General features: G+C 31.7%; 3 protein-coding genes and 1 pseudogene across 3 annotated transcripts; 2 read left to right on the top strand and 2 right to left on the bottom strand.

Moving 5' to 3' along the window:
* Positions 1 to 2,300: 2,300 nt before the first annotated feature.
* Positions 2,301 to 5,924, bottom strand: LOC102623308 (60S ribosomal protein L35a-1-like; annotated as a pseudogene).
* Positions 5,925 to 8,705: 2,781 nt separating this feature from the next.
* On the top strand, positions 8,706 to 9,539 carry LOC102610543 (uncharacterized). Its single transcript, XM_006491835.2, has one exon. The coding sequence runs from the start codon at positions 8,706 to 8,708 to the stop codon at positions 9,537 to 9,539; it is 834 nt and encodes a 277-aa protein (XP_006491898.2).
* Positions 9,540 to 13,066: 3,527 nt separating this feature from the next.
* On the top strand, positions 13,067 to 13,438 carry LOC107178828 (uncharacterized). Its single transcript, XM_015534449.2, has one exon. The coding sequence runs from the start codon at positions 13,067 to 13,069 to the stop codon at positions 13,436 to 13,438; it is 372 nt and encodes a 123-aa protein (XP_015389935.2).
* Positions 13,439 to 17,825: 4,387 nt separating this feature from the next.
* On the bottom strand, positions 17,826 to 21,697 carry LOC102623606 (COP9 signalosome complex subunit 8). The gene is made up of 5 exons (XM_006491798.4): positions 21,530 to 21,697; positions 21,355 to 21,434; positions 20,867 to 21,048; positions 18,811 to 18,918; positions 17,826 to 18,102 (listed from the first exon to the last, which is right to left on the bottom strand). The coding sequence occupies exons 1-5, from the start codon at positions 21,611 to 21,613 to the stop codon at positions 17,963 to 17,965; spliced, it is 594 nt and encodes a 197-aa protein (XP_006491861.2). The 5' UTR covers positions 21,614 to 21,697; the 3' UTR covers positions 17,826 to 17,962.
* Between the last annotated feature and the right edge of the window lie 2,597 nt (positions 21,698 to 24,294).

Genomic DNA, 24,294 nt, shown 5'->3' with positions numbered 1-24,294 from the left:
ATTCAAAAATTGTAAAACTTTTCATTTAAGTCCAAATTACTCAAATCCACAAAATACTCTATCTTATAAAAATAAAACCTTTTAGTTTATGAAAAGTAATTATTAAAATTAATCTCTTGAGCTTTTCAAATGTTAAATCATGCATCAATTAAATCATACCGGCTTTACAAGAATTTATCGCAATAATTTATCCGTTGAGCTCTAAACTTTATTCTTAATTTCGCTGTTATCCGTTGAGTGTCTACAACTTGATTTCACTTGATTCACTTGCATAAATATTATCCTTGAAAAACTAGTGAAAATGTGAAATACAATATTTATTAAATCACCTAAGACACATGTTTGTTATCATCAAAATTACATTATGTGTAGCCCTTTAGGCTAACAAATCATATGTTGGAAAACTGTGAAAATTAAAAAAAAAAAAGAATCCATAAACATGTGTAGCATTTCATATAAAAATTCAAAAAAATGAACAAAATTCATAAACATATTGCAAAAAGAATTTTACATGCAAATATCCTTACTATTCAATAGTGATAAAAACAAAGGTTGCTAAATTAGAAAATTGCTAAAATATTTAATAAAAACTCATAAAAATTAGGTCACTTGATTTTAAAATGGTAGAAACATTAAAAAATAGCACATTAAATTTTTAGAGTTCTTGAAGATGGAAACTATTTTAAACAAATTTATATTAAAAGACCAGCAAACTTGTCCAAAACCTTTCAGGTTTGTGTTTTGCAATTCAAAAATTCATAAATCAATGTTAACTCAATAAAAATTAGTCAAATAAAATAAATCATAGAGGACTCATAATGTTATATGAATATAATTTTTATAGGTCTTTTTAAAGCCTTTTAATAGACTAAAAACCATTTTAGCATTGGCCATTGTAATTTTAGAAAGCAGTCTCCAAAATTGCAACAGCCTAACATAACGATTTTTAATAATTTTTATAAGTAGTCTAATGAGAATTAAAAAAAATCATGATAATTTTCAGAGATCATTTACTTAGTCAGAAAAATCGGCAAAATCAGACATGCTGCTGAAAATCAGAATTTTCCAGCACCACTGTTCTAATCCAAAAATCACAACAAACTGGTTACTTGGATCTCTTTACACAAAATACTTCATTGAAAACCTTAGGATGTCTACTTTAATTTATGGATGTGTAGAAATTAAATCAAATTAAAGGAAAAAAATAGTAATCAAATAACAATGTTCATGCCTCATAATGCCTAACTAGTCATTCATGATAAAGAGAGCAATGCATGCATTCATCATCAAATACATAAAATTGTACTGGAAAGTATGTATTAAAGAAGGACAAATACCTCAAAACTTCTTTCAAAAGTACATAAAATCAAATCCTAGAACTTCTTTTTTTTTATACATTTATTTGGTTGAAGAGTTTTAAATCGTAGGGAGATAGGAAGAGTTTAAGTTTTATAAAAACTCATGCCCTTATAAAAATATATTATACGATAAAGATAGATAATCCTTTATAATTTAATTTTAAAGAAAAATATGATACCTTATCTCAAATAACTGTAATTAAAATAAATTAACACAAACAAAAATAAGCAAATAAATATATAAGCACAAGTAAATTCAAACAAATGAGGAACGGGTGTTACATTCCGCTTAGCTTCTCCAATCCCAATTTATCATTCTAGTCATAAGAATTAAAATTAATAGTTATGAAGCAATGTATAGTGATAATCATATTATAGAATATATGTTATATTCTATTAAAGTTTTAAAATAGAATAAAATATTTTTCTAAAGTTGTTTGAGACAATGGTTTATTTTGTAGACTTTTAAGATGATTTAGCATATTCCTAACACTATATAGAATTACTAGATTTTTAAAACTATATTTACCTTTTTTATCAATATCCATACATTAGATTTAACATGCTGTAGTAATTAATTAGCAATGTAGCATATATATACACTTTATATCACTTAAACTAAGGATAACTAATTATGTAACTACACCTCGATTAAGTTATAACCTTCCCATAGTCATAAAATTAGTTTGATACAAACATTATGATTATAGAGAGGTTTTACTATACATTGGATTAACTAGAACCTTTGTTAATTGTCTTATTTGTTACAATTTTATGGATGACACTTGGGAGACATTTTTTTGTATAAATCTATTCGAAAGATACCACTAGCAATTATTGTTTAACATTATTTGTAGATCAAATAAATATGTGATATGTAGAAATTATCACCAAGAAAAGAAACTGAGATAGAAGAAAAGAAAGAGGAAATATTGCAGAAGCATCTTCCATGCCTTTATTCCATTAGTTCCAAACTATATATGTAGCAATATAGCTAGCCTCTGAACTATACATACTAAGCTAAGAAACAGAACAACAATAGTAGAATAATCTGGAAAATAACTATACTACTATCTTGCACCTGCCTGTGTCTTAAAAAGCCACATGTGGATTATTAAGTTGAAAGCGGCTTACTGCTTGCTTCATTAAGGTCTCTTGCATCTTCACTTGCTTGCTTGAATCACTGCATATATGTGTGTGAAAATTGAGAGCTACTTGCTAATTGATTCATTTACAACGAAAGCCAAGCGGAGACAGAGAAATTAAAAGAAAACAAGAGAAAGAAAGAAAAGAAAAGAGAAAATAGAAAGGAGAAAATAAAAGAAATAGAGAAAAAGGAAGGGAAAAGGAGAAAAGAAATTAAGAAGCTGAGAGAGAAAAAGAAGTTGAAAAAAGGAATTGAGGGGAAATGTGACAAGAAATAGATTGGGTGGCTAGATTTATATCAAATGAATTAATGGATAATAGATTTATGAAATTTCAGCAATTATATTACAATTTTCATAATATGTATATGTTCTTATATTAGTTCCAACAATTAATTTTTGAACCCAAGAAATCCTAGGAATCAATAGGAGCCCTAACAAAATAGTAATTGAGTTAGGATTTGCAAGTGGATTTATATTATTACTATTATGTATTCCGTGAAGTATTTATGTTTGATAGTTTGATTTAATATCGTGTTATGATTATATGCATATACATTATATGATTGATTGAGTCATGAGATGTGATTGCAAGTTACAAATGTGTACCCTCCCCGTTAGGTGCTAGGCATGCAATGGTGTTAATTGCATTAGGTATGAAAGTTTTTTCTTTTTGGATCTACTCAGGAGATGATGATCCTGGCGATTATGGCAATTATTTCCTTTAGGTACTATTTGGTGTAGTTTTTCATGTATAAACGTTACTTTATTTTTGTATACAAATTATGTCCACTCGTTGAGCTGAAAGCTCACTATTTTCTTATTTACCCCATTTCTCTTAGGTTTCTATAGGATTTCATGTAGTTTATGTTTTAATCAATTGAAGATTGGCCATGACACACATTGCTATATGACCTGCATTTTGAGCACGTTTATGTTCATTTGTATAGATTTAACATATACGTATATGTAGTCAGATGTAAAACATCACATTTTGAATATATATATATATATTTGGATGAGGCCTAGAGTCTCTTTATACATTTATAGTGGAGACCTTAGGCCAGTTTTACAGATATTCATGGATTGAGTCATGTTATAAGCTTTAGATACAAGCGCAAAACAAATAATACAGTGATTACTGCAGTATTCATCTCAGATCCAACAGAAGGGTCGAGGAGAGTCATGTCAACTACTCATACTGGAAATTTGAAGATGTGCAAAACAAGCTGCAAATTTTAGAGTTGTGGTGTACACGCAAGATTTTGAAGTTTCAAAATAAAGTTTGAGGTGACATGGGATTTTATTCAGCAGCTTATACTAGGCTGAGAGGTTGATCAAAGTGGAGTTAAACTACTATGATAGACATAAATGCTTTATGCTTATTAAGGTAATTAAGGCCCGATTCAGTATTATTTTTTCTGAAAACAAAAATGATAATGAAAATGGTATTTTGTAGTTGCTGTATTTCAAATTTAAATATAGTATGGTATTATTTGTTGTATCCTATATTTAAAAACTAAAAACAGTAATAAGTATTCGGTAGACACAATTGAGAAAGATAAAAATAGTGAGTATGTGTTTGCCAATACCATTTTTAAAAATAGTTTTTACTAAAATATTTACGTCATACTTATAATTTAAAAAGTAATTGTTTAACTAATACATACACAAACTACCATAAATATGATTTCACATTAAACAACTCCACCTAGTCGAATATATTTTCATTCTTTTTTTTAAGAACTGTTAATTTGCCCAAAAATTGTTAATTTTAAAATTTTTTTAAAGTTGATATAAATTCTTAATTGGTATCAATATTATTATTAGGTATAAATTTATTATTAATTATATAGACAAGTATCATATATTAATATAATGTTAACTATATAATTTATATTATGCGTGTTAATCTTACTTATGTTCTATATATGTATATAAACATATATAGATATCATGTACTACTAACAAATAATAAGAAATATAATAGTCAATCTATGTGAAAATTAGGGATGGACAAATAACCCGACCGAATCCGACCTGGGCCAACCCAATTTGAAAAATGTCAGGTTTGGATCGGATCGGGTGATTAACCCAACCCGATCGGATTCATTTTAGCCAATGGGATCGGAATGTGATCTGATCAGGTGAAACCCGATTTGATCCAAAAATTCGATCAGATTTGGCTAAAAAAGAAAGAAATAAAAAGCAAAATCATGATTTGAGTGAAACACACACACATACACACATGCAATCACATAGCACAACCTTCACTCACACTTTACAACCTCATGCTCTCACTCTTCTTCGATTCTTCTCCAATATTCACTCTTCAATCCTCACAACCCACTCTATTCTCCTCCAATCTTCACTATTTAGTGTTCATAAATCGGGTTTCCCCCACGATCAGGTTCCACAGATTGGGTTTCAATCCAAAAGCAAACCCACGCTGACGGACGTAGCACAGCCACCACCGATCATTTACAGATGCAACCACTTGATCTGCTGCAACCGTCCATCACCAAGTTCCTCGCCTCCAAGCTCCACTCCAACCCAGAAACCTAAATTCTCCAACTCAGCAACCCGAGTTTTGTGTTTTGAAATTTTGATGGTATTTCTTCATATTGTGATTATTATCATATATAAATTGTAAAATTTTAATGTTCAATAGCTGATGATAAAGAAACCTAATAGTAAAGAAAGCTATAATTTGAAAAAAAAATAACTAATGGTATTTCTCCACACTTACATCTCACTAATTTTGATGTAAATTGCAAAATTTTTGTTCAACTGTTTAGGAATATTTCTTCATTATATATATATAGAAATATTTTTTTTGTTTGATAAAGTAATTTGATACATGATAAGAAAATTTAAAAAAAAAACTAAGCATAAACATTAAAATTAATGTTCCAAAATCCACACTAATTGAACAGAAGTAAAAGCCAACACGCTAGCCAGTATAACTCTCGAGTCCAAAATCTTGAAACATAACTCTTAAGTGAATAAATCACAAATTCAGAAGGTACCTTACTTTTGGATCTAGTAGCTATTCGAACCATGTTGCTCATATGTTGTTGGGATACATGAAAACCCTAACTCTATCTCCCATGGATTTGGGAAGGAGATTGGACTTGAACTTGGCGCGAACGATGCCGCTGTTACTGTGAGATCTGGCAACTTTCCCCCAAATGCAACGATAGTGTGTCCCATTCTTCTTAGTCTTGGCCTTGCAAATGTAAGCCAAACGCTTGCCTCAGTACCACGCCATCTCTTCCTTTATGTTCACTCCCTTGATCTGAATCAATGATGTGTTTGGATACTGGTTTGATTTTGACCTTTTGTATCCCAGAATTGTTCCTCAAACATAGAGTTTGACGCGCTCGCCTTGCCTGCCCTTCACCATTGTTCACGATTGAAGCTCTGCCTGCCTACTTGCCGCCTGAGTCTGCGAAGAAGAAACCCTAGTTGGAGGGCTTATAAATATATATATATATATATATATATAAATGTTCCAGTCCAGAATTTTAAAGGCTTACAACTTGAAGCGTTTAAACTGCACGATTTATACGTTTTCCCGGATGTTCCCGAACTTTAATATTATGGACTGGAACATTTTTATATTCTAGTCCAGAATTTTAAAATACGGGAACGTCCGGAAAAATGCATAAACCGTTCGATTTAAGTCCTTCGAGTTATAAACTTTTAAAACCCCATGGCTTTAAGCTTTCTAGAACTTTTCCCGCATTTTAATATCGTGGACCAAAAAACTAATATATATATATATATATAATGTTTTCCAAAGATGGGCATAAATTTTTCATTTTCCAATCCGAACCGCTTTTAATCTAAATCCGATCAAAATCGAACTCAACCCGATTTTTTTGCTCATCCGATCCGAACATATTTGAGTCAAATTAGATTAGGTTATATGTTTGGATTGAGTTCGAATGAATTTTTTCCAATCCAATCACTAATCTGATTGGGTTGATTTGAATCCATTTTTAGCCATTCCTATTGAAAATTACCAACAAATCCATAAAAATAATTTTTTTTGTTTTGTTCACCCAATTAAATGGCGAAATTGACTCGGTATGCTTCAAGCAATCGGACAAAATGAAAAATAGGTTCAATCGGTTCAGCAGAAAATGAAATTAAACCCTCCCCGAAGCAGAGCAGAGACGCAGCACGACCATCACCACCACCAGTCGAGACGGAGCAGATACGCAACGGCAGTAGCAGCTTCAGTCGATCCTCAACAAAGATGTAGCAGCAGCAGCCGATCCATTATTGCCGAAGCTGAGTAGACGCAGCACCACCGCCGCCACCAAATCGAGACGGTGACGCAGCAGCAGCAGTCGATCCATCATGGCCGCAGTAGAACGGAGACGAAGCAGCAGCACCACCACCAGTCGAGACGCAACAACAGCAGAAGCCGATTTTGGTTGGAGATCTCTCGCGGAGAGAGAGAGAGAGCTATGACGGTGAATTGTGGTGGAAGAAGAGTAACATCATGGAGAGAAAGAACTGTGAATTTTGATCTGGTTTTGTTTTGGAATGTATTTTAGAATTTAGTTTTGTGATTCATTGAGAACGTGTTGAAGACGTTCTCTGTTTTATAACTGTAAATGCAAATTTGAATTATTTGTTTTACAATTTATTTTTTGAATTCAGCCCACCCACCAAACATGTATTATATCTAAACTCTAAAAACAAAAATGAAAAAAATCTCTTTAAAATGGTACCGAACAGGCCCTCAAGGTGCTTTTTGTTTGCCCGTTAGGGAAACAATCAAATACTGCAGCACGTTACTTACAAACCTCATTAAAATTTTCTGATATTATAGAGTCATGTTTGTTGATCTTGCCTTCCCTCCTGTTCATATACTAAAACTTCAGTTTTGATGATGACTTTCGCCTGGAGATGAAGAACTGCATCAATTTTAGAGAATATTCAAGACCGGTTACTTCCACCTCAAGTAAAATTTTAAGCACAACCCACTTTGTCCTGGCTGGAAGAAGATGGGACATGTTTATCCTCCATGCATTTCAAATTTTTTCCAATTTATGAATCTTTTCTGCTATTCAATGTTTTTGTACGAAAGTGAAGCGTCTTGTCGATCCAGCTGGCTCTGTTTTTCTCTTGTAGGCAATGTCTGTGCAACTAGCTATACAAATTATTATGCATGATTTTTTTATATTTTAATTAGCATAATATGATAATATTGAGCATAGCCCTTTATTTTAATTTTCGTTTCTTAATTAAATTAATAAACTACAAGAATGCACGAGCGTTGCAGAATCATGTTCTTTCTACAGGGAACCAAATCTAAACTGGAATGCCCTTTCTTGTATTGTTGCAGAGGGAAAATTTTTTACAGATCATTATTAACTAACGTGATCAAGATATACACTTGGGTGCGATTTTGAAGCTTTAAACAGAGGCTGAACAGCTAGTTATGGTTGGAAAAAAAAATGACTAGGTTTATCCTATCTTATTTTTTAGGGTGTTTAATTTCATTTTCAACGGCTCGGAAATAATTTTTTCCTTTGATGATTCCATGTTATTTTTTATAAACTTAGTACGATGATTGTCGACGGCATGTCTCGCTCGAAAATGAGTTTTTCTAATGACTTTTGTGTATTCGCAAATGATATTTGCCCACCGAAATTACTCTTTTTCTTGTAGTCATGATCTTGGAGGCAACGTCTGTGCACGCATCTCTTACATAAACTATTATACTCGATTTATATATATATATATATCAGTGTTCATGCTTTTTTTTTTAAATAGCATAACAGGATAACATATTGAGGATAGCCCTTTATTTTAATGTTCATTTCTTCATTAAATTAATAAATTACGAGAATCTTGTTCTTTCTACAGGGAACAATTTTTTATATGGCTGCGGAGGCAACAACTTCTACAGATCATTATTAACTTAAGTGATCAAGATATATACTTGAGTGCGATTTTGAAGCTTTAAAAATAAGCTAACAAGCTAGTGGGAGAAGACAATGCATAAAAATAGCTGATCTAATGTTTAGATCAAGATCCAAATCATGTCGCCATTTGACATTTTAAAAGAGGATGAGATTCCTCTTGTCCCCCTTATCTGTTTGATATATATAATGTGCTTATGGTAACCAAATGAAGGCAATATTAGTCAACTTGTAGCTTTCTCATTCAGAGCAAGGGAAAAATGGCAGCCTCTTTCCATGTTCGATCACACAGTTTGCCGACTAAATCACACCCATTCACTTCAGAAATTGAAGAGACTTTGAGCAGATTAAGGTCTTCTCAAGCTGCTTCAAATATAGGCCACATCATAAATGGCCTTCAGGATTTACATGATTGTGTTGACAAAATCCTTCAATTGCCCCTCACTCAACAAGCTTTATCCCAAGTCAGTAACAGGATTTTGGTTGATGAGCTGGTGAATGGATCTTTGAGGATCTTGGATATTTGCAGCATTGCACAGAATGCATTGCTGCAATCTAAGCAATCCGTACAGGGACTCCAATCAGCTTTGCGCAGACGAAAGGGCAATGAAACTGAGCTTACAAGTGAGATTAAGAAGTACTTAGCCTCTAGGAAGGCAGTGAAAAAGACAATCCATAAGGCCTCGGGGAACTTGAAAGGCATGGAAAATAAATGTTTATCTCCGCTCAATGAGAAGCATGTTAGCATGTTGAAAGAGGTTGAAGAGGTCACCTTCACTGCATTTGAATCCTTACTGTCCCTTGTCGCAGGCCGAAGGACTGGATCAATGCTAAGCGGCTTCTCATTGGTTTCAAAGCTAATCCGCCCCAAAAGAATAGCATGCCGAGAAGACAAAAATGACATTAATGAGTTTGGGAAGGTGGATGCTGCACTCATTGATCACAAGACTATTAAATCTTATAACATCTTTTGCTTGCAAAACCAGCTTAAAGAATTGGAGTCCAGCATTCAATATCTTGAAGAAGGACTCGAATCCTTGTCTAGGCGATTGATCAAAGCTCGAGTCTCCCTTCTCAACATCCTCAGCAATTAGATTACAAAATGTTTATACCTATTTTGTAAATGAGAATTATACTTGCACATTAATCATATAATTTTGAATACAAACTCAAAGTATTATGTGATATATTCTGGAATATCTTTATTTTTTCATTTTATTTTTTATTTACTCTATGTTTTAATCTCAGGAGTGAATGATTCAAATTGTAAATGGGTTAAATCTTTAAATTAAGAATAAAAATTTAATCTTATTATAAAAACTATGGATCAAGTAGTAGACACATAAAACCAATAACAGAGACTTGAATGCAATGCAAAAAATAGACATCAAAAATTAAGTTGTCCAGATTCCTATTGTCTCTTGGTATCTGATAGAATAATACCAATTAAGAAGATTCACATGCATTGTAGACTCAATCTTCACAGCCTTTAGGTAACGAAAAATGCTCTCGCTGTCTGTGGACTTGCGCCAATTCATCGGCAGAATCAGATGCCAACAGTTTAATATATGTACATGGAGTTGTCAAGATTCCAGTTGTCTACAGATTAAGGAAGAGCAGCATAAGCAATTTTTTATGATCTTCACATGGTAGACATAGATCAAGTGGCGAAAAATGTGCCAGATGTCTCCCTGTTACAAAGGCACTGTATCAAATAGCATTAACAGATCACATTTCATTTTCCTATCCCATAGAAAAACATGTAACAGCCAAGCATAGGAATCTTGTCTTCTATTGCTTGACAATCATTTTTAAAGGCATTGATGAACATAATTTGCAGATCTTGCCTGGCAGTTGCAAAGCAATCATACGATGTATCTGGAAATTTAAATTGATTCATCAATCCAAAAGTTGACCATTAAAATAACCATACACACGTTTTACACGATTATCTACAAGTGGCAAGACTTTTCTTGCATGTCAACGCCACTCGTGCATTTGCATAATTTGTAGCTTATTGATCATTAATTATCATTATTATTCTATTTACAATAGTGAGTTGGAAAGCTGGTGGGAGGGAGACATTGCAAAAACATTGCTGATAATGCACTTTGATCCACATCAAAATCATGTTACAAATTGTTGATTTATTAAAAGGCTAAGATTCCTCATGTCTCCTCACCCCACTTGGTATTATATTGAACGGATGTAAAATGTGAAGAAGGCAAATTAGAGGACTCAATTAATCATTCATCAATAGTGAAATAAGCATTCTTTTTTTTTTAAATAAATTAAAATGGCTATCTCTGGTCTCCATACTCACTCAAACAGTTTGCCTTCTAGACCACACCCCTTTCTTTCAGCAATCGATGGGCTTGTGTGCGGATTAAAGGCTTCATCTTCTTCATTATCATCATCAAAATGCCTGGAATTTTGGACGATCCGCGACGATGAGCTCCCTTGTTATTGGTCTCGTTGACAAGACACGCAAATCTGATAACACCTTGCAAGTGCAAAACCAGTTAATATGAGTCGCAATTGTGCATTCAAGATCTTGGTCAAGGAATTGAGAGCTCGTGTATGCGTTTGACCAAAACTATAGTCTCTCTTCTCAACATCTTTAACAATTAGTGTTTTGTAAAATTATACTGGCATATTTAGTCATACTTGAATATTAGAGATGTTCAAGCCCCTTATAAAAGTTGAATGATATTCACATGGTAACTAATGATTTTATTATTTTCTTACAAGAAATATGGCAGCAAAGGATGAGGATCTAGCCTTCTGTTGTACATTAATCATGCAATGACCAGGAAAATTAAATTAATTATGTGAGTTAATTATAATTTTAAAAAAGTTACAGTTAACTAGTGATAACTCAGTTAAGAATCATTGGGCCACACCAAAGCCCTAGGAGACATATGGGTCGCACTCTCTAGACTTAACGGAGACAAGAAAGCCCAATACATGTATAACCGGCCCAAGTAAATTTAAAATTATTAAACCGTATCCAACGAATGTGAGTGGACGCTCTTCATCCTATCTTCAGTAAATATGGTTGCGTTTAGGTTGCGTTTGTCGCATCACATTATATCATATTAAATTTTGAATAATATTAAATTAATATAATTTTGTGTATTATATTGTATTACATTATATTATATTTTTTGGACAATTATTTACTAACCACCTATTTTTTCACACTTTTTCAAAATGCATCATTCTTAATTTTTTTTTATTGAACTCCACTCAAAATTATATTATTTTATATTTATCTACTTCTGTTTTCAAACTATTAAGAAAACTAACAAAATATTATATAAATAATTTTTTTACCCCCAAATGTAAAAGGGCAATTATCCACCCTACTAACCACATATTTTTTTTTTGCATTTTTTGAAAAATACACTTTTTTTTTGCTGAACTCCACTTGAAATTATATTGTTTTGCACCTGTTCACTTTTGTCTTCAAACAATATCTTTGCGAAATGACGATTTTACCCTTATGATGTCAGCTAACGGTGTTATAATGGGAGTGAACCAATAAAAAAAATGTTAACTTCAGGTGAACCGCTGCAAAAAAAAAAAAAGTGTATTTTTTAAAATGCTAAAAAAAGGTGGTCGGTGAATAATTATCTTATTTTTTTGATACATTTATATTATATTATACTATTCTAATTGTATTTTATTATAATGTATTGTATTAAATTGTAATACTATAATCCATGTAATATGGACCATATTATTTAAAATAACATCAATTTATATTAGTTTTCAAATTAAATTAATATCATTTAAATTTATTAATTTTTTAGAGTTTTATTATTAAGTTTTGAAATTAAGTATTAAATTATAACATAGTAAATCTAATATTATATTGTTTTATAATATAATATAACTTTATCTATTAATGTCAAATGTAATCCTTTAATTTAAATTTATTTTTGAATTTAGTGTTTTAGGAAAAAAGTAAATTATCACATAAAATTTATAAATTTATTTTTAGTTTCTAAATAATAAATAATTAAATAAAATAAGATTATTTTTTGCGTATTTAAAATAAAATAATAAAAATAATTTTACGTAAAGAAAGTAAAATAATATATTGCCATTTATTTATTAAATATTTAGGTTATTATTGTCTTATATTGTTATTTAAATTAAAAGTTTTATTTAAAGATAAATATAAAAAATTTGGTTGGTTTATCTTTGTTCATTACTTCATTTTGACAAATTTCTGGTGAAAAAAGGGACCTGTTTCCTCCTTTCATAAGGAATTCTGACCAATAAATAAGGGCATTTTTGTCAACGAAAATCAAAGATGAAAATGCCCGTCACCCGACTCGTCAATCTTTGCTACAAAAGGAAAACGTGACTTGCCCTCTAAGAAAAAGAAATCAAGACCCATTTTTATAATACAATAATAATTAAATAATTAAATTTATCCACGAAAACGCAAAACGACATTATTATTATTATTATTATTATTTCCTAAGAGAAGCCAGATTCACAAACCGCCTCTTACGCGTCTTGTTCATGCAATTTACTTTGATTGGAAGCTGTCTATAAAAAGCCCACCCCACCTTCTAATTTCTGAATTTTAACAAGCCAAGCCTAAGCCATGGCTAAATTATTTTCATCTACAAGTACTGAAGAAAGAAGAAGAAATCTGAACATGATGACCTTCTCAGAGCTGGAAATAGAAGCTGCTCGGCAGCTGATACAACTTTGCATGGATTTGGATTTGGATTTGCAGAAGAAGACGAGTAATTGTAAATTACAAGAACGACGACACGAGAGCGACGCAGATGATGATTTATCCTCTTGTACAGTTGTCGATGAGGGATTAATGTCAACGATGGTCGATGATGATCATGAGTGTTCGATGAAGTCGAGGAAAAAGAGGAGGTTTCGTTCCATTGATTCTATTTATAGTTTAACCAACCCACTGCCGGTGGCTGGCTCAAGTGCTAAGAAGAAGAAATGCGAGTAGGCTGGCCGTCGAGCTTAATAATATATGGTATTGTAGCTTCATTTAATTTTTAGAATCAATTACTTTTGTCGATATACATATATACATATAGAGAGAGAGAAGTTGCTGAAAGAAGCTTTTCGATCGGATGAGCAAGGGTTTTGTAAATTCCCAACTTGAACTTGTGTCGTCCCTTATATTTTTCAAAAAATGTCAAAAGAGTACTCCTTGATCAATAAAGGATTATCAAATTTTTAATTACCACCAATATAATTCACATTGCATGAGCTACTATTTTCCATTTTTCCTTTCTATTTATATATATATATATATATATATATATATGCGATTTTAAACTATATTGCGGTGATTTAATGGATGACATTTATACCATCTTATCGTGAATAATAATAATACATGGTGTTATCTAACTAATTATTAATTCATAGCTTGAACATACACCATTTAAGAAGGCATCACAAAATCAAGTCCATGTCCCGGCATTTACCATATCATCATTATTGTTGAACACTACACTCATAACAATATGATAAGGACTCTAATTTTTTTTTTTTTTTTTGGATAAAATGATTCACATTAGCAACATGACTAAAATTACGAATGCTTTTAGTTAGCCAGGAAAAGGTATCCTAGTTTGTATGAAAGGCATTTACATTTCCGAACTACGGTGTTATTTTTTTTTTAAGTCTTAAGTCTGAATTTAACTTTTTTTCAATTATTTGTTTATTTTAAATTATTTTTTTAACTTATCACTTATTGTCAGACAATTTTATCTGAATAAAAAAGTAAAAAAGTCCACTTTTATCTGAAATTTAAAGTTTAAATGGAAAATTTTAATTCCAAATCTCAAAAATACCCTTAACAACTCATTTATTTCCACATTTTATATATAAACCTAATATTTTTGTATTATTCTTGAAGTTATTTTTTTAAATTGCTTTAAATTTTTATTCACATTATAACATTAGCTAAATTGGAATATTGAACAAACCAAATTATGTCCATTGTGATTAATCAAAAGTAAAATAACAGTGTTGGCTTTATAATAAAATGTGATGTTATAATTCATCTTTTATTAAAAAATTAAATTAGGATCAACAATGATAATATTTTTTTTAATGCTACCAAACTAATCAACCTGTGAAAATTATAAATTATGAAGAACAAATATATACACCTCTTAAAATGATATTTATGTAAATTACTAATTTTTAAGGTTTTCTCTTCAGATATTGAAAAAGGAAAAACAAATATGCAAGTCATTCAGACATGTTCATTCAGACATATTCATATTTCAAATTAAAAAAACAAACGCAACATAATTCTATCATGAACATAACAAGTACGTCCCTATATTTTTGGAAAAGTACTTCTCCACTGCCCTCATCCATTAGCTTTTGCCATTAAATGGGTTGTTTGACTTTTTTTGACTGAATAATGATAAATATAATTATACCTTTTGTTTGGAGCATGAAAATATAGTTAATTGAGTTCAAGGAGAAAATTATATTGTCGCATGTGCAAGCACGACCAGCGTTCTGTGAGGAGACCAAAATCAGGCAGCATGGTTTTGAATTATATCTCAAATTGTTGAGCTTCATTTGGAAGCTCATCCGTAACGTATATGCACGATCTGCTATAATGTTTAAACCACAATCAAACGTTATAACGGTAGCTCAATAACTACACAAATGGATATATTAACTCTTAGATTCAAGTAGCACATTCAATTTGATAATGGCTGGGCATTAAAGAACGAGCAATAACATGCGACATGCACAATTGCCTAAAAGAATTGGGGGAGATCCAAAAAAATGGACTTGTTTCTTTTTCCAGCTGAAAAGGATTTCTGGTAAAAAATACAAAATACTTAAAATCATGAGAGTGACATTATTATTTTCCTTGCAAAGAAAACTTGATTGCTAACTTGAGTATTGGAGGGTTTTCACTGGAAAAAATCTGGCACCCATGACAATTTTTCGTTGTTGCAGATCAAAGGAAGTATCAGAACAATTCAAATTCCAATATAGCAACGAGTGACAGTATCCCATCAAAATAAATTAAAGCGTTGATGAGAAAATTTGGTCGCCATCATCAGCTCAACCATATTTCGGCATCAACACCTTTTACTGACAATAATTTATAAAGGTTATGTAATTCAATGAATATTATATGCATTCAAGAGTTTAGGGAATGTTTAGTATCTTTGTTAAAAAGATACTTTTAAAAATAAAGGTTATTTTACTATTGTTATATTCAAAATTCAGGAAAGTCTTATCATAGTGTTGTACTGTAGAGAAATTTGAGATTATAGAAAATTAAAAAGTTTTGAGAGTTTTAGCCTCAGTTTGAGATTGAGAATAAGTAACTTTACCTTAAAAGGTATGGTACTAAAATATTTTATAAACAGTAGCTGTTGTAACTTACAAACTAAGTTAATTTGACTTTATATTTGTATAATAAAAAATCCATTATATATTTACTAATTATGTTAAACTTATTATTTAAAAATTATATTTAGTTACTATATAATATTAGTTTTTATTTCATAATTTTTTTTACAACAACTGTATCTTAAAAATTACAATAGCTCAATATTAAACAGGACCGACCCTCAGATGTGTTTAAAAGAAAAGAAAAAAGAAAAAAAAAACAATATAAACCCTAAGATGATAAGAGTAAAATTGGAGCAGTTTAAACCTAACTAGGAAACAACTTGAATAAGTGACATTAATTAATTATAATTTGACAAAAATATTTTCTTCTAAAAATAATTGTGATTTTTTTTTCCTATAAAACAAAACGACAAAAGAGTTTATGAAACTGTCGAAAGGACTCTCACTTTATGGCTAATAACATCTGCATCCTTAATCTCTTACAGTTTCTCAGTGCAAGACACAAGTTTTCCATTTGTATAAAATTCTACAAATATTTACAATTCATAAAATATTAGAACTAATACAAACCAATATTTCACACTCTCAATGTTGAGGGAGGACTTGGCGACCATAGAACACTTGAGTAGCATCTACTTTGTAAATGACTGAATTATTCTTGAATGCTAATAAATAATCTTGTCAAAAATAAATATTATGAGGCTAATTTGGTTATTTAACAGTCAGTCATTAGGGACTCATCTGATGTAAACAAACAAACCATGCCATCAGATGAGAAATTATAAAAGCATAGGGATCAAAAGTTATTTCGATTTTATTCTTGTGCTAAACCGACCTGCGTACGCGTCTTTATCATGCATTAGTAATTGTCTCCAACGACGAGTCTCTCTATAAAAGCTCCATCAACTGAACTCTCCTCTCTCTCTGTATTCGCAATCACGTTCATATTTATGGCTAAATTTTCATCTGCAAATAAAAAAAAAGACCAAATCCGACGATGAGCTTATCGCTATCGGATCTGGAAATAGAAGCTGCTCGGCAGCTTATGCTACTTTGCAGAGACGACTTGAATAGAATTCATCACCACGAAAATACTGTGAACAAAAAGTTGATCAATAATAAACTACGAGAACGAAGCATTACGAGAGACGGAGAGGCAGAAGCTGGCGATGATTACAAGCCAAGCGAAGCAGTACTGTCGACGATGATCGATGAAGATGACGATGAAGAATATGGGTCGTGCCTGAACCTGATGAAGACGAGGAAAAGGAGGTTTCGTTCAGTTGATTCTATTTATAGTTTGACAAAGCCTTTGATGGTGCCAAATTACAAGAAGAACAACAAATGTACGTGAGTGTAGCTTGAATGATTGGAGCCTCGACTGTGTTTATTTATTAACATTAATTTGTTCATAATCCGAATCATATAGATTATAATGTAGTATATTCTTTAATTGTTATAATCTATAGGTATATTATAATTTTAAGGTCTGTTAATTTATAATTACAAATGTTGAGCTGGTGCTTTTATTAAAACGAGCAACACTTCCTTCCTTTTTCCTTTTTTTCTTTCTTTAATAACTGATTTTTGTAATTAAAAGTCTGTTTGGACAAACTTAAATCAGTTCCTAGGTTTGGAAAAAATATTCTTAGAGCTCGGTAAAGGGAGTCAACTCAAACCTACAATATTGTCATGGGCTGTTGAAAGTGTAGGTCAGCACTCGGGGTACTACCAAGCAGCGAGTATCACTTTCAGTGTCCATTTCTTATAGCAAGCTCTCTGCGACTCTGTGACGACACTTATGATCTAAATTTGGCAAATACAGAAGTTTGTAACACAGAATTACTAAACTCGAGAACGATTGCACATAGCTCGCTACGCATCCTAGAGTTTCCACTAATGCTGGAGCTATTTCATTTCTGTTACCAGAGTAAAAGTTTAAATTTCATAACAAAGGTAATAGAGTAAGAAATAGGAAGACAGATTCGACAAAGAATAAAATCATACAATTGCTATTTCAATATCTGCCGAAAGATCCGAGTTCTAAATGCTTTGAAAGCATTTCTGTCCAGGATCAAAAGTTGATTTCACAAGAGAATTGACAGTTTTGGCCGTTCAAGAGGTTAAATCAATGTTCAAGGTGGAACACATATTCTGTCAAGCACTGCATTTTGCTGGGATCTAGTTTCTGCTCTGTCACAAGAGGCTGCTTCTTCACGGTCAACATTCGAGAAGCAGGATCCAAAGTCCAACCTTGCTGTTGTACGTCTGCTTGTAAGTGAAACCACATTGGCAAACAGTCAAACAATAGACAGGCAGAATATGAAGTCATTCATCACAGCAAAACATGTTTATTTATCAGCCATCCTATTTAGCCAACTTGCTGGTTGTGGCAAGCATTGGACTGACTAGAAAACAAAAACGAAAACAAAATGCCAGAATGAACAGATCCAGATGAAGGGGGCCACACTAGTGCATATTAGATCAGAATATTGAACTAGGCAGACCAGATGACATCATACATAATTTAGTCTAGTTGCCAAGCCATAGCATTAAACTCCTGCAGATCACATTTAACACAAACGTGACAACCTATTATGCTTGGCTGACTAGTGTTCTCAAGGAGCGCTAGAATAATACTTACCCCTGACGTCTTATTATCAGTCCGAGTTTTGGCTAACTCTGATTCTGATTTTATATATATCCTGATGTCTTATTATCAGTCTGAGTTTTGGCTAACTCTGATACATATAGAATTCACGTTACAGCAAAACCTTTTTAACGATATATTTAGAAATTGGCATTTTCTGTTTCAGCAGCAAAGAAAGGAAAAAAATTTCTAAAACAAGTATCAGTAGGTCACAGATATCGCAAAGAGATTTAGGGATAAAAGCACTGCTATTGATGCTATTAGCCTATTACAGAATAAGCTTAACAATAACACCAAAGCTAATGCCATTAATGAAAGAATCTTACAATATGCGGCATCATCCTCATTCATTCCCAGAAAGAGAGCTGTGTCTTGGGTGCTTATTGTCGAATAAGCAGACATAAGCAGCTGAAACATCCTCTTGGTGTAGAGCTCTGCAAATAGACAAGGATAATAAATGTTAGATGGTGCTAAACATCTTAACCAAAGCATATGACAAGGAAATAGACAGACAGCTTTCATATTTCCAGACATTCAGGAAAATCAAGTAATATAATTAGGGGAATAAAAAGCACAAGAATAACTGCTACAATTCTACATGAAAGAGCTACTTTCCTGCCTTCATACCATCTGTGTCCAGACAATGTTTGAGCGGCAGAAATAAATTCATTAAGTGTTACAATGTGCCCAGTGCAGTGTATGTAGTCCAGTAAATTCACCAAATACTAGAAGGGTCTGTTGAATATTGTTAAACAACATTGTTTCCAAAATATATACATATACAATTAAAACAAGAAATTGACTTTGGTACTGTAAGTTGTGAGATCCACAAATGCATCAAGCATCTTTTGAAGAAAGAGAAACAACTAGCAATGGACCCAGAAACTTTTATTCTAAATAAAATCAAATGATTGGCTTTTAACTCAATACACATGGACTTTTAAAGGTGAAAATTTAAATTATCAGACTTAACCCATATGTCAGCATTTCTTAACCCATATGCCAGTATTTCATCAAACAACTACTAATCACTTTCAGAATCACATGAAAAAGTATATCCAGTCTACATGCTTTCACAGTTTCGGATTGTCACATTACAGAGTTTACATGTTATTGAGATTATAGTCACACGCGCACAAAATGAACTCAATGCTTCGGCTGCTTTAACAATAAGATATAACACATAGAATTGTAAGATTTTTACTTCAATTCTGAAGCTCTGAGGTTGATCAAGACGTGACTGTTCTGTCACAATCCAGATTTTCCACATGAAAAAGGTTGAATTAGTTGCAAAATCGGGAAAGCACCTTACAAATGAATCAAACAAGCTTAAGTATAGCAAATCCAGACCAAGCCAGGTATTGTAGGGAAACATTGAATGTTAAGATGACATAAATATTTTTCAGTCTGCTTTGATTGGCTAAATATTAGCAATTTGAATCATACCACGATAGCAGCTTCCTTGCGCCTAAGAGCTTAAGTCTCAACTGCAAGAACTTTTTGTACATGCACCTAAAGTCATTGAACTACGATTTTCCATGAGTTAGGATAATTATTTTTATCCACATAGGTTTGCACTTAAAATTATGAAACTACAAATTATCCATTTATCCAACAAGCTCACACACTTCCATTTTATTACCAATCACTATGCCCCTAATCTACTCTTTGGATTATTGCTATTTTTGTTATATCAGAAAAGAAACATAAAATTATTTTATAACACAACAAATTAGTATATCTTTTCTGATAAGCACCATGCATTAATAAACTAAACAAACACATCAACATTTTCCCTAGGATAAAGATAGTACAAAAATAGCAAAAGGTTTTAAAGTAAGGGATACACATATCTGCTGACATATACATATGGATAAGGATAAGGACATCACAAACCTTCTAAACTAAGAAGAGCATGAATAAATCTTCTCCTATCCTATTTAAATGAATCCCAAGCCATGTGACAATCAAGAATTCAACTAACATGATCTTAGGTCTTTCTCCTAGATACCACCACAATGAACATGATAACATACTTTTTCTAAATCAAACAGTTGCATAAGGATTTATGCTACCCAAACTTCATCAAAGACTTCAAAAAAAACTTGATGTAATATTGATTCCTTAAAAAAGAAAGAAAAAATTCTAAGTAATCGCACTTTCTTAGTCTTCTTACCACTTAACAATACATCATTAGCTGGACTACACAAACTGCATAGCAATAATTTCTCAAATCTGACACTTCATCATGTAAACATGTATAATTCAAATGTATTAAAAAAAAAAAAAAGGAACAAAGAGGTAAGTTGTTCAACCGATATCAAATAAACAACGTAGACAACCAGAGTTATGTATCCAATGTTTTGTGACAAGAGCACTTGCCTGAGAAAGCAGCAACAAGAGCTTGTGCTTCTTGACTCCAATCAAACCCACGAATGGCGTCATAAACACCAGCATAATCCCGTGTCCATAGATGCTGACCAATTTTCCAAGCTGCAACCACTTCTGCCCTGCTATCCTTAATTGTCGAAGGTATTGATTTCCAAAGGAAGCGTGCACTGTTACTGCAAGCACATAAAATTCTAAGATCCGTCCCACTAGGGTCTAAAGCTACATACTGCGAAACCATGACTAACTCTGAAGCAAAACTCTCAATTATATACTACCTATATTCCAAAAATCCTTATGTGAATCAGAGTTCACTCTTAAAACTCTAAATTGCAAGTGGGGAAATTTGTTTTAAAATATTATAATTATTTTTTTAGTTCTCCGCCAGTATTCTCAGAAATCAATATTGATGCAACACAAAAATATTAAAAAAAAAACAATTAATTTTTTTTTTTAAAAAAGGGTTAAACACTTATACTTACATATCATTGACATAATAGTAACCGAGGAGATGAATCACGTAAGGCCATTCGTCTTGAAACACAATACCCTCTGCAGCAACCTGTTAAAGAGAAATTTTAATAATAATAATAATGAGATGAAGAAATTAATTTTTGAAAATAAGATTAATTATTAAAAAGGAAAAAAAAAATTAACCTTGAGCATTAGGTCGTCGCAAATATCAGCGATTTTTTCATACGATTTGGACGCTAAAGCGTCTGTTAAAGGAGAGAAGTCCATCGCACTCCCTACTCTTCTTCCCTGCTCTTATTCTTACTCTGTAAAATTTTTCTTCCCTGTAAATCAAAACATTCATGAGAAGTGACTTTATATTTTATTTTATTTTTTAAAAATAATTTATTTATTTATTTTATTTCCAAGCTGTTGGATCATTAATGACATTTGAGATACGGCCCACGGCCCACGGCCCACGCTCTAATTTACCAAGCTACTGGGCTTACTTGATTAAATGGATGGCCCAAATGAGAGCTTTTGAGGGTAATTTACGACAGGGTCCTCATAGTTACAAACAAATCAAATAAAGTATTAACTTACATGACCCTAATTTTATTTTTTGTTTCTTGTATTTCTTGACTTGTTCGTCTTTGACCGTTACGTTTGTTGTAGCATATTAATTTGAATATTTCACTCCAATAATGTAAATATTGATGAAAAGATTAATCGCTAAATAGCACCTAAAGAGTGATATGGAACAATTTGATCAAATAAAGAGTTAAATAGCTAATTGTGATCCCAAAAGAAAAGCAGAAGCCAACATTTGGAATGCAAAAGAACACTAGAGATTCTATGAAAATTAAAATAATTATGTAGGTAATTTGGTCTTTTTACCTTACGAGGATAGAATAATAATAATAAATGGAACGTCCAATTTACTCCTAAACTCATTTACTAAATAAGTTCACCATTAAATTTTAAAACTTTAAGTTTTACTCAACAAATCCATTTAAATACTTAATATATCCTGGCTAAATATTTAATTTATTAATTTGAAAACTAAAATATCATTCATATGTTTCACAACAGATACAAACAATACTTTCAATTATTTATTTTGGAGCAAAATTCACAATACCAAACGTATGTTTGAAAAAAATATATTTGTAGAAAATATTAATACACTATCTAATTAATTTTTAATGAAAACGTTGTGCGTGTGTTTTAATAATATTATGATTTATGTGCCTATTTTAATAATATTATGATTTATCTGCCTATTTTAATAGGCTTAGGTTTGTCAATCTATTCCTTTCAATTGAGTTTTTAAATACCGAAATCAATTTTGATTACTATTTTCTTTTTGAACTTAAATCTTTCAATCACATTAAAGATACTTGAGAAATCTTTAAAGACATTTTTTTATGATTTTTATTTTATTTTATTGATAATGCTCTATTTTTTCTATTGATATACATAAATATTGCAAATAAATTTTTGCTGAACAAATTTTGAATACTTTAAAATACTAATAACCAAAATATTCAGTACTAATATCTATATATTCATATTTTATTCAGTATTCTGTATAGGGATGGCAATGGGGAGGGGAGGGGAGGGGACCAATCTCCCCATACCCATCCCCGATATTTTGCATATGTCCCCGTCCCCTCCCTATCCCCGTCAGAATTGCTTGAGAGAATCCCCATCCCCTCCCCGAATAATAACAGGGGATCCCCGAGGGTCCCCGGTCCCCGAATAACTAATAGTCTAATACATTTTTTTTATTTTCGATTTTAAATTAATCATATTAAAATAAACTCATACCGCTATTGTAAGCTCGTAACCAACTTTGACAGCACATTAAGGCCTCCAATGTGCTTGGATGAAGTTTGTTATGGTATGGGCTCACAACTCTACCACTAGTGTTAAAAGCTGATTCAGAAGCAACTGTTGTAATTGGAATTGCCAAAATATCTCTAGCAATTCGAGTTAATGTAGGATACCTATTAGCATTTGTCTTCCATCAACTCAAAATATTAAAATCTTCCATCCGAGGTATAACTTTCTCATCCAAATATGAATCTAATTCATCTGCAACAAATGCACAATCTCCATTGTTTACATAATCATCAAAACCTGTCATCCATTTGGTTGCTTTCTTATAAGAATTCCCTGTAGATCTAGTAGAAGAACTACTACCAGTATAATCAAAGCAATAAACAGTTGGTGAAAACTTCAATTAATACTCTTCAACTAATTCCCGGTAAGGGGTGACCACTTTCCCAACATACAACTATTTTGATATTTATTATTTTTAACAATATTTATAATTTTGTTATTTATTTATTAGTAATTTTAAAAATAAAAATAAAATTAAAAATTAAAATGAGGAAATGGGTAGGGGATGGGGATTCCACCTCATCCCCGTCCCCTCCCCGAATAAAAAGTTGGGTAAAAAATTTTCCCCGTCCCCTCCCCGAAAAAACAATTGGGTATAAAATTATCCTCGTACCCTCCCCGAATGGGAAAAATCCCCGAGGGTACCCGTCCCCGTGGGGATTTTTGCCATCCCTAATTCTGTATCAAAAAAATGACTTTTGATTTGATTTTTCTGGATAATTAAAAAAATATTTGAGATCAAAAGAAAAATTTGAACTCCTAAAATTAATAATAAAAAAGGTTTAAGTTTATTATTCTATATATATAATGCAAAAAGAATTATACTAGAAAATCTTTCTCTACATTCTTGTACAATGAATACAATAATTCAAAGTTATATATTCAATTATACAACGTATATGAAAGTGCTTAAAACTCTCAATTATCTAAGTTAAAGTAATTAGGGACAAACAAATAAAGGGTTATATATTTTTGGCTCCTGGGTTTTTAAATAATGTTTTGTGATCTTTTAAGGATTCCACAATTCGAACTTGGGGTGTATTTGTAAAATGTACTCCAAAACA

This window comes from Citrus sinensis, chromosome 5 (genome assembly GCF_022201045.2).
Source record: "Citrus sinensis cultivar Valencia sweet orange chromosome 5, DVS_A1.0, whole genome shotgun sequence".
Classification (NCBI taxonomy): domain Eukaryota; kingdom Viridiplantae; phylum Streptophyta; class Magnoliopsida; order Sapindales; family Rutaceae; genus Citrus; species Citrus sinensis.
Note: the sequence above shows the minus strand (reverse complement) of the source record. Positions and strands in the feature narration are given on the sequence as shown.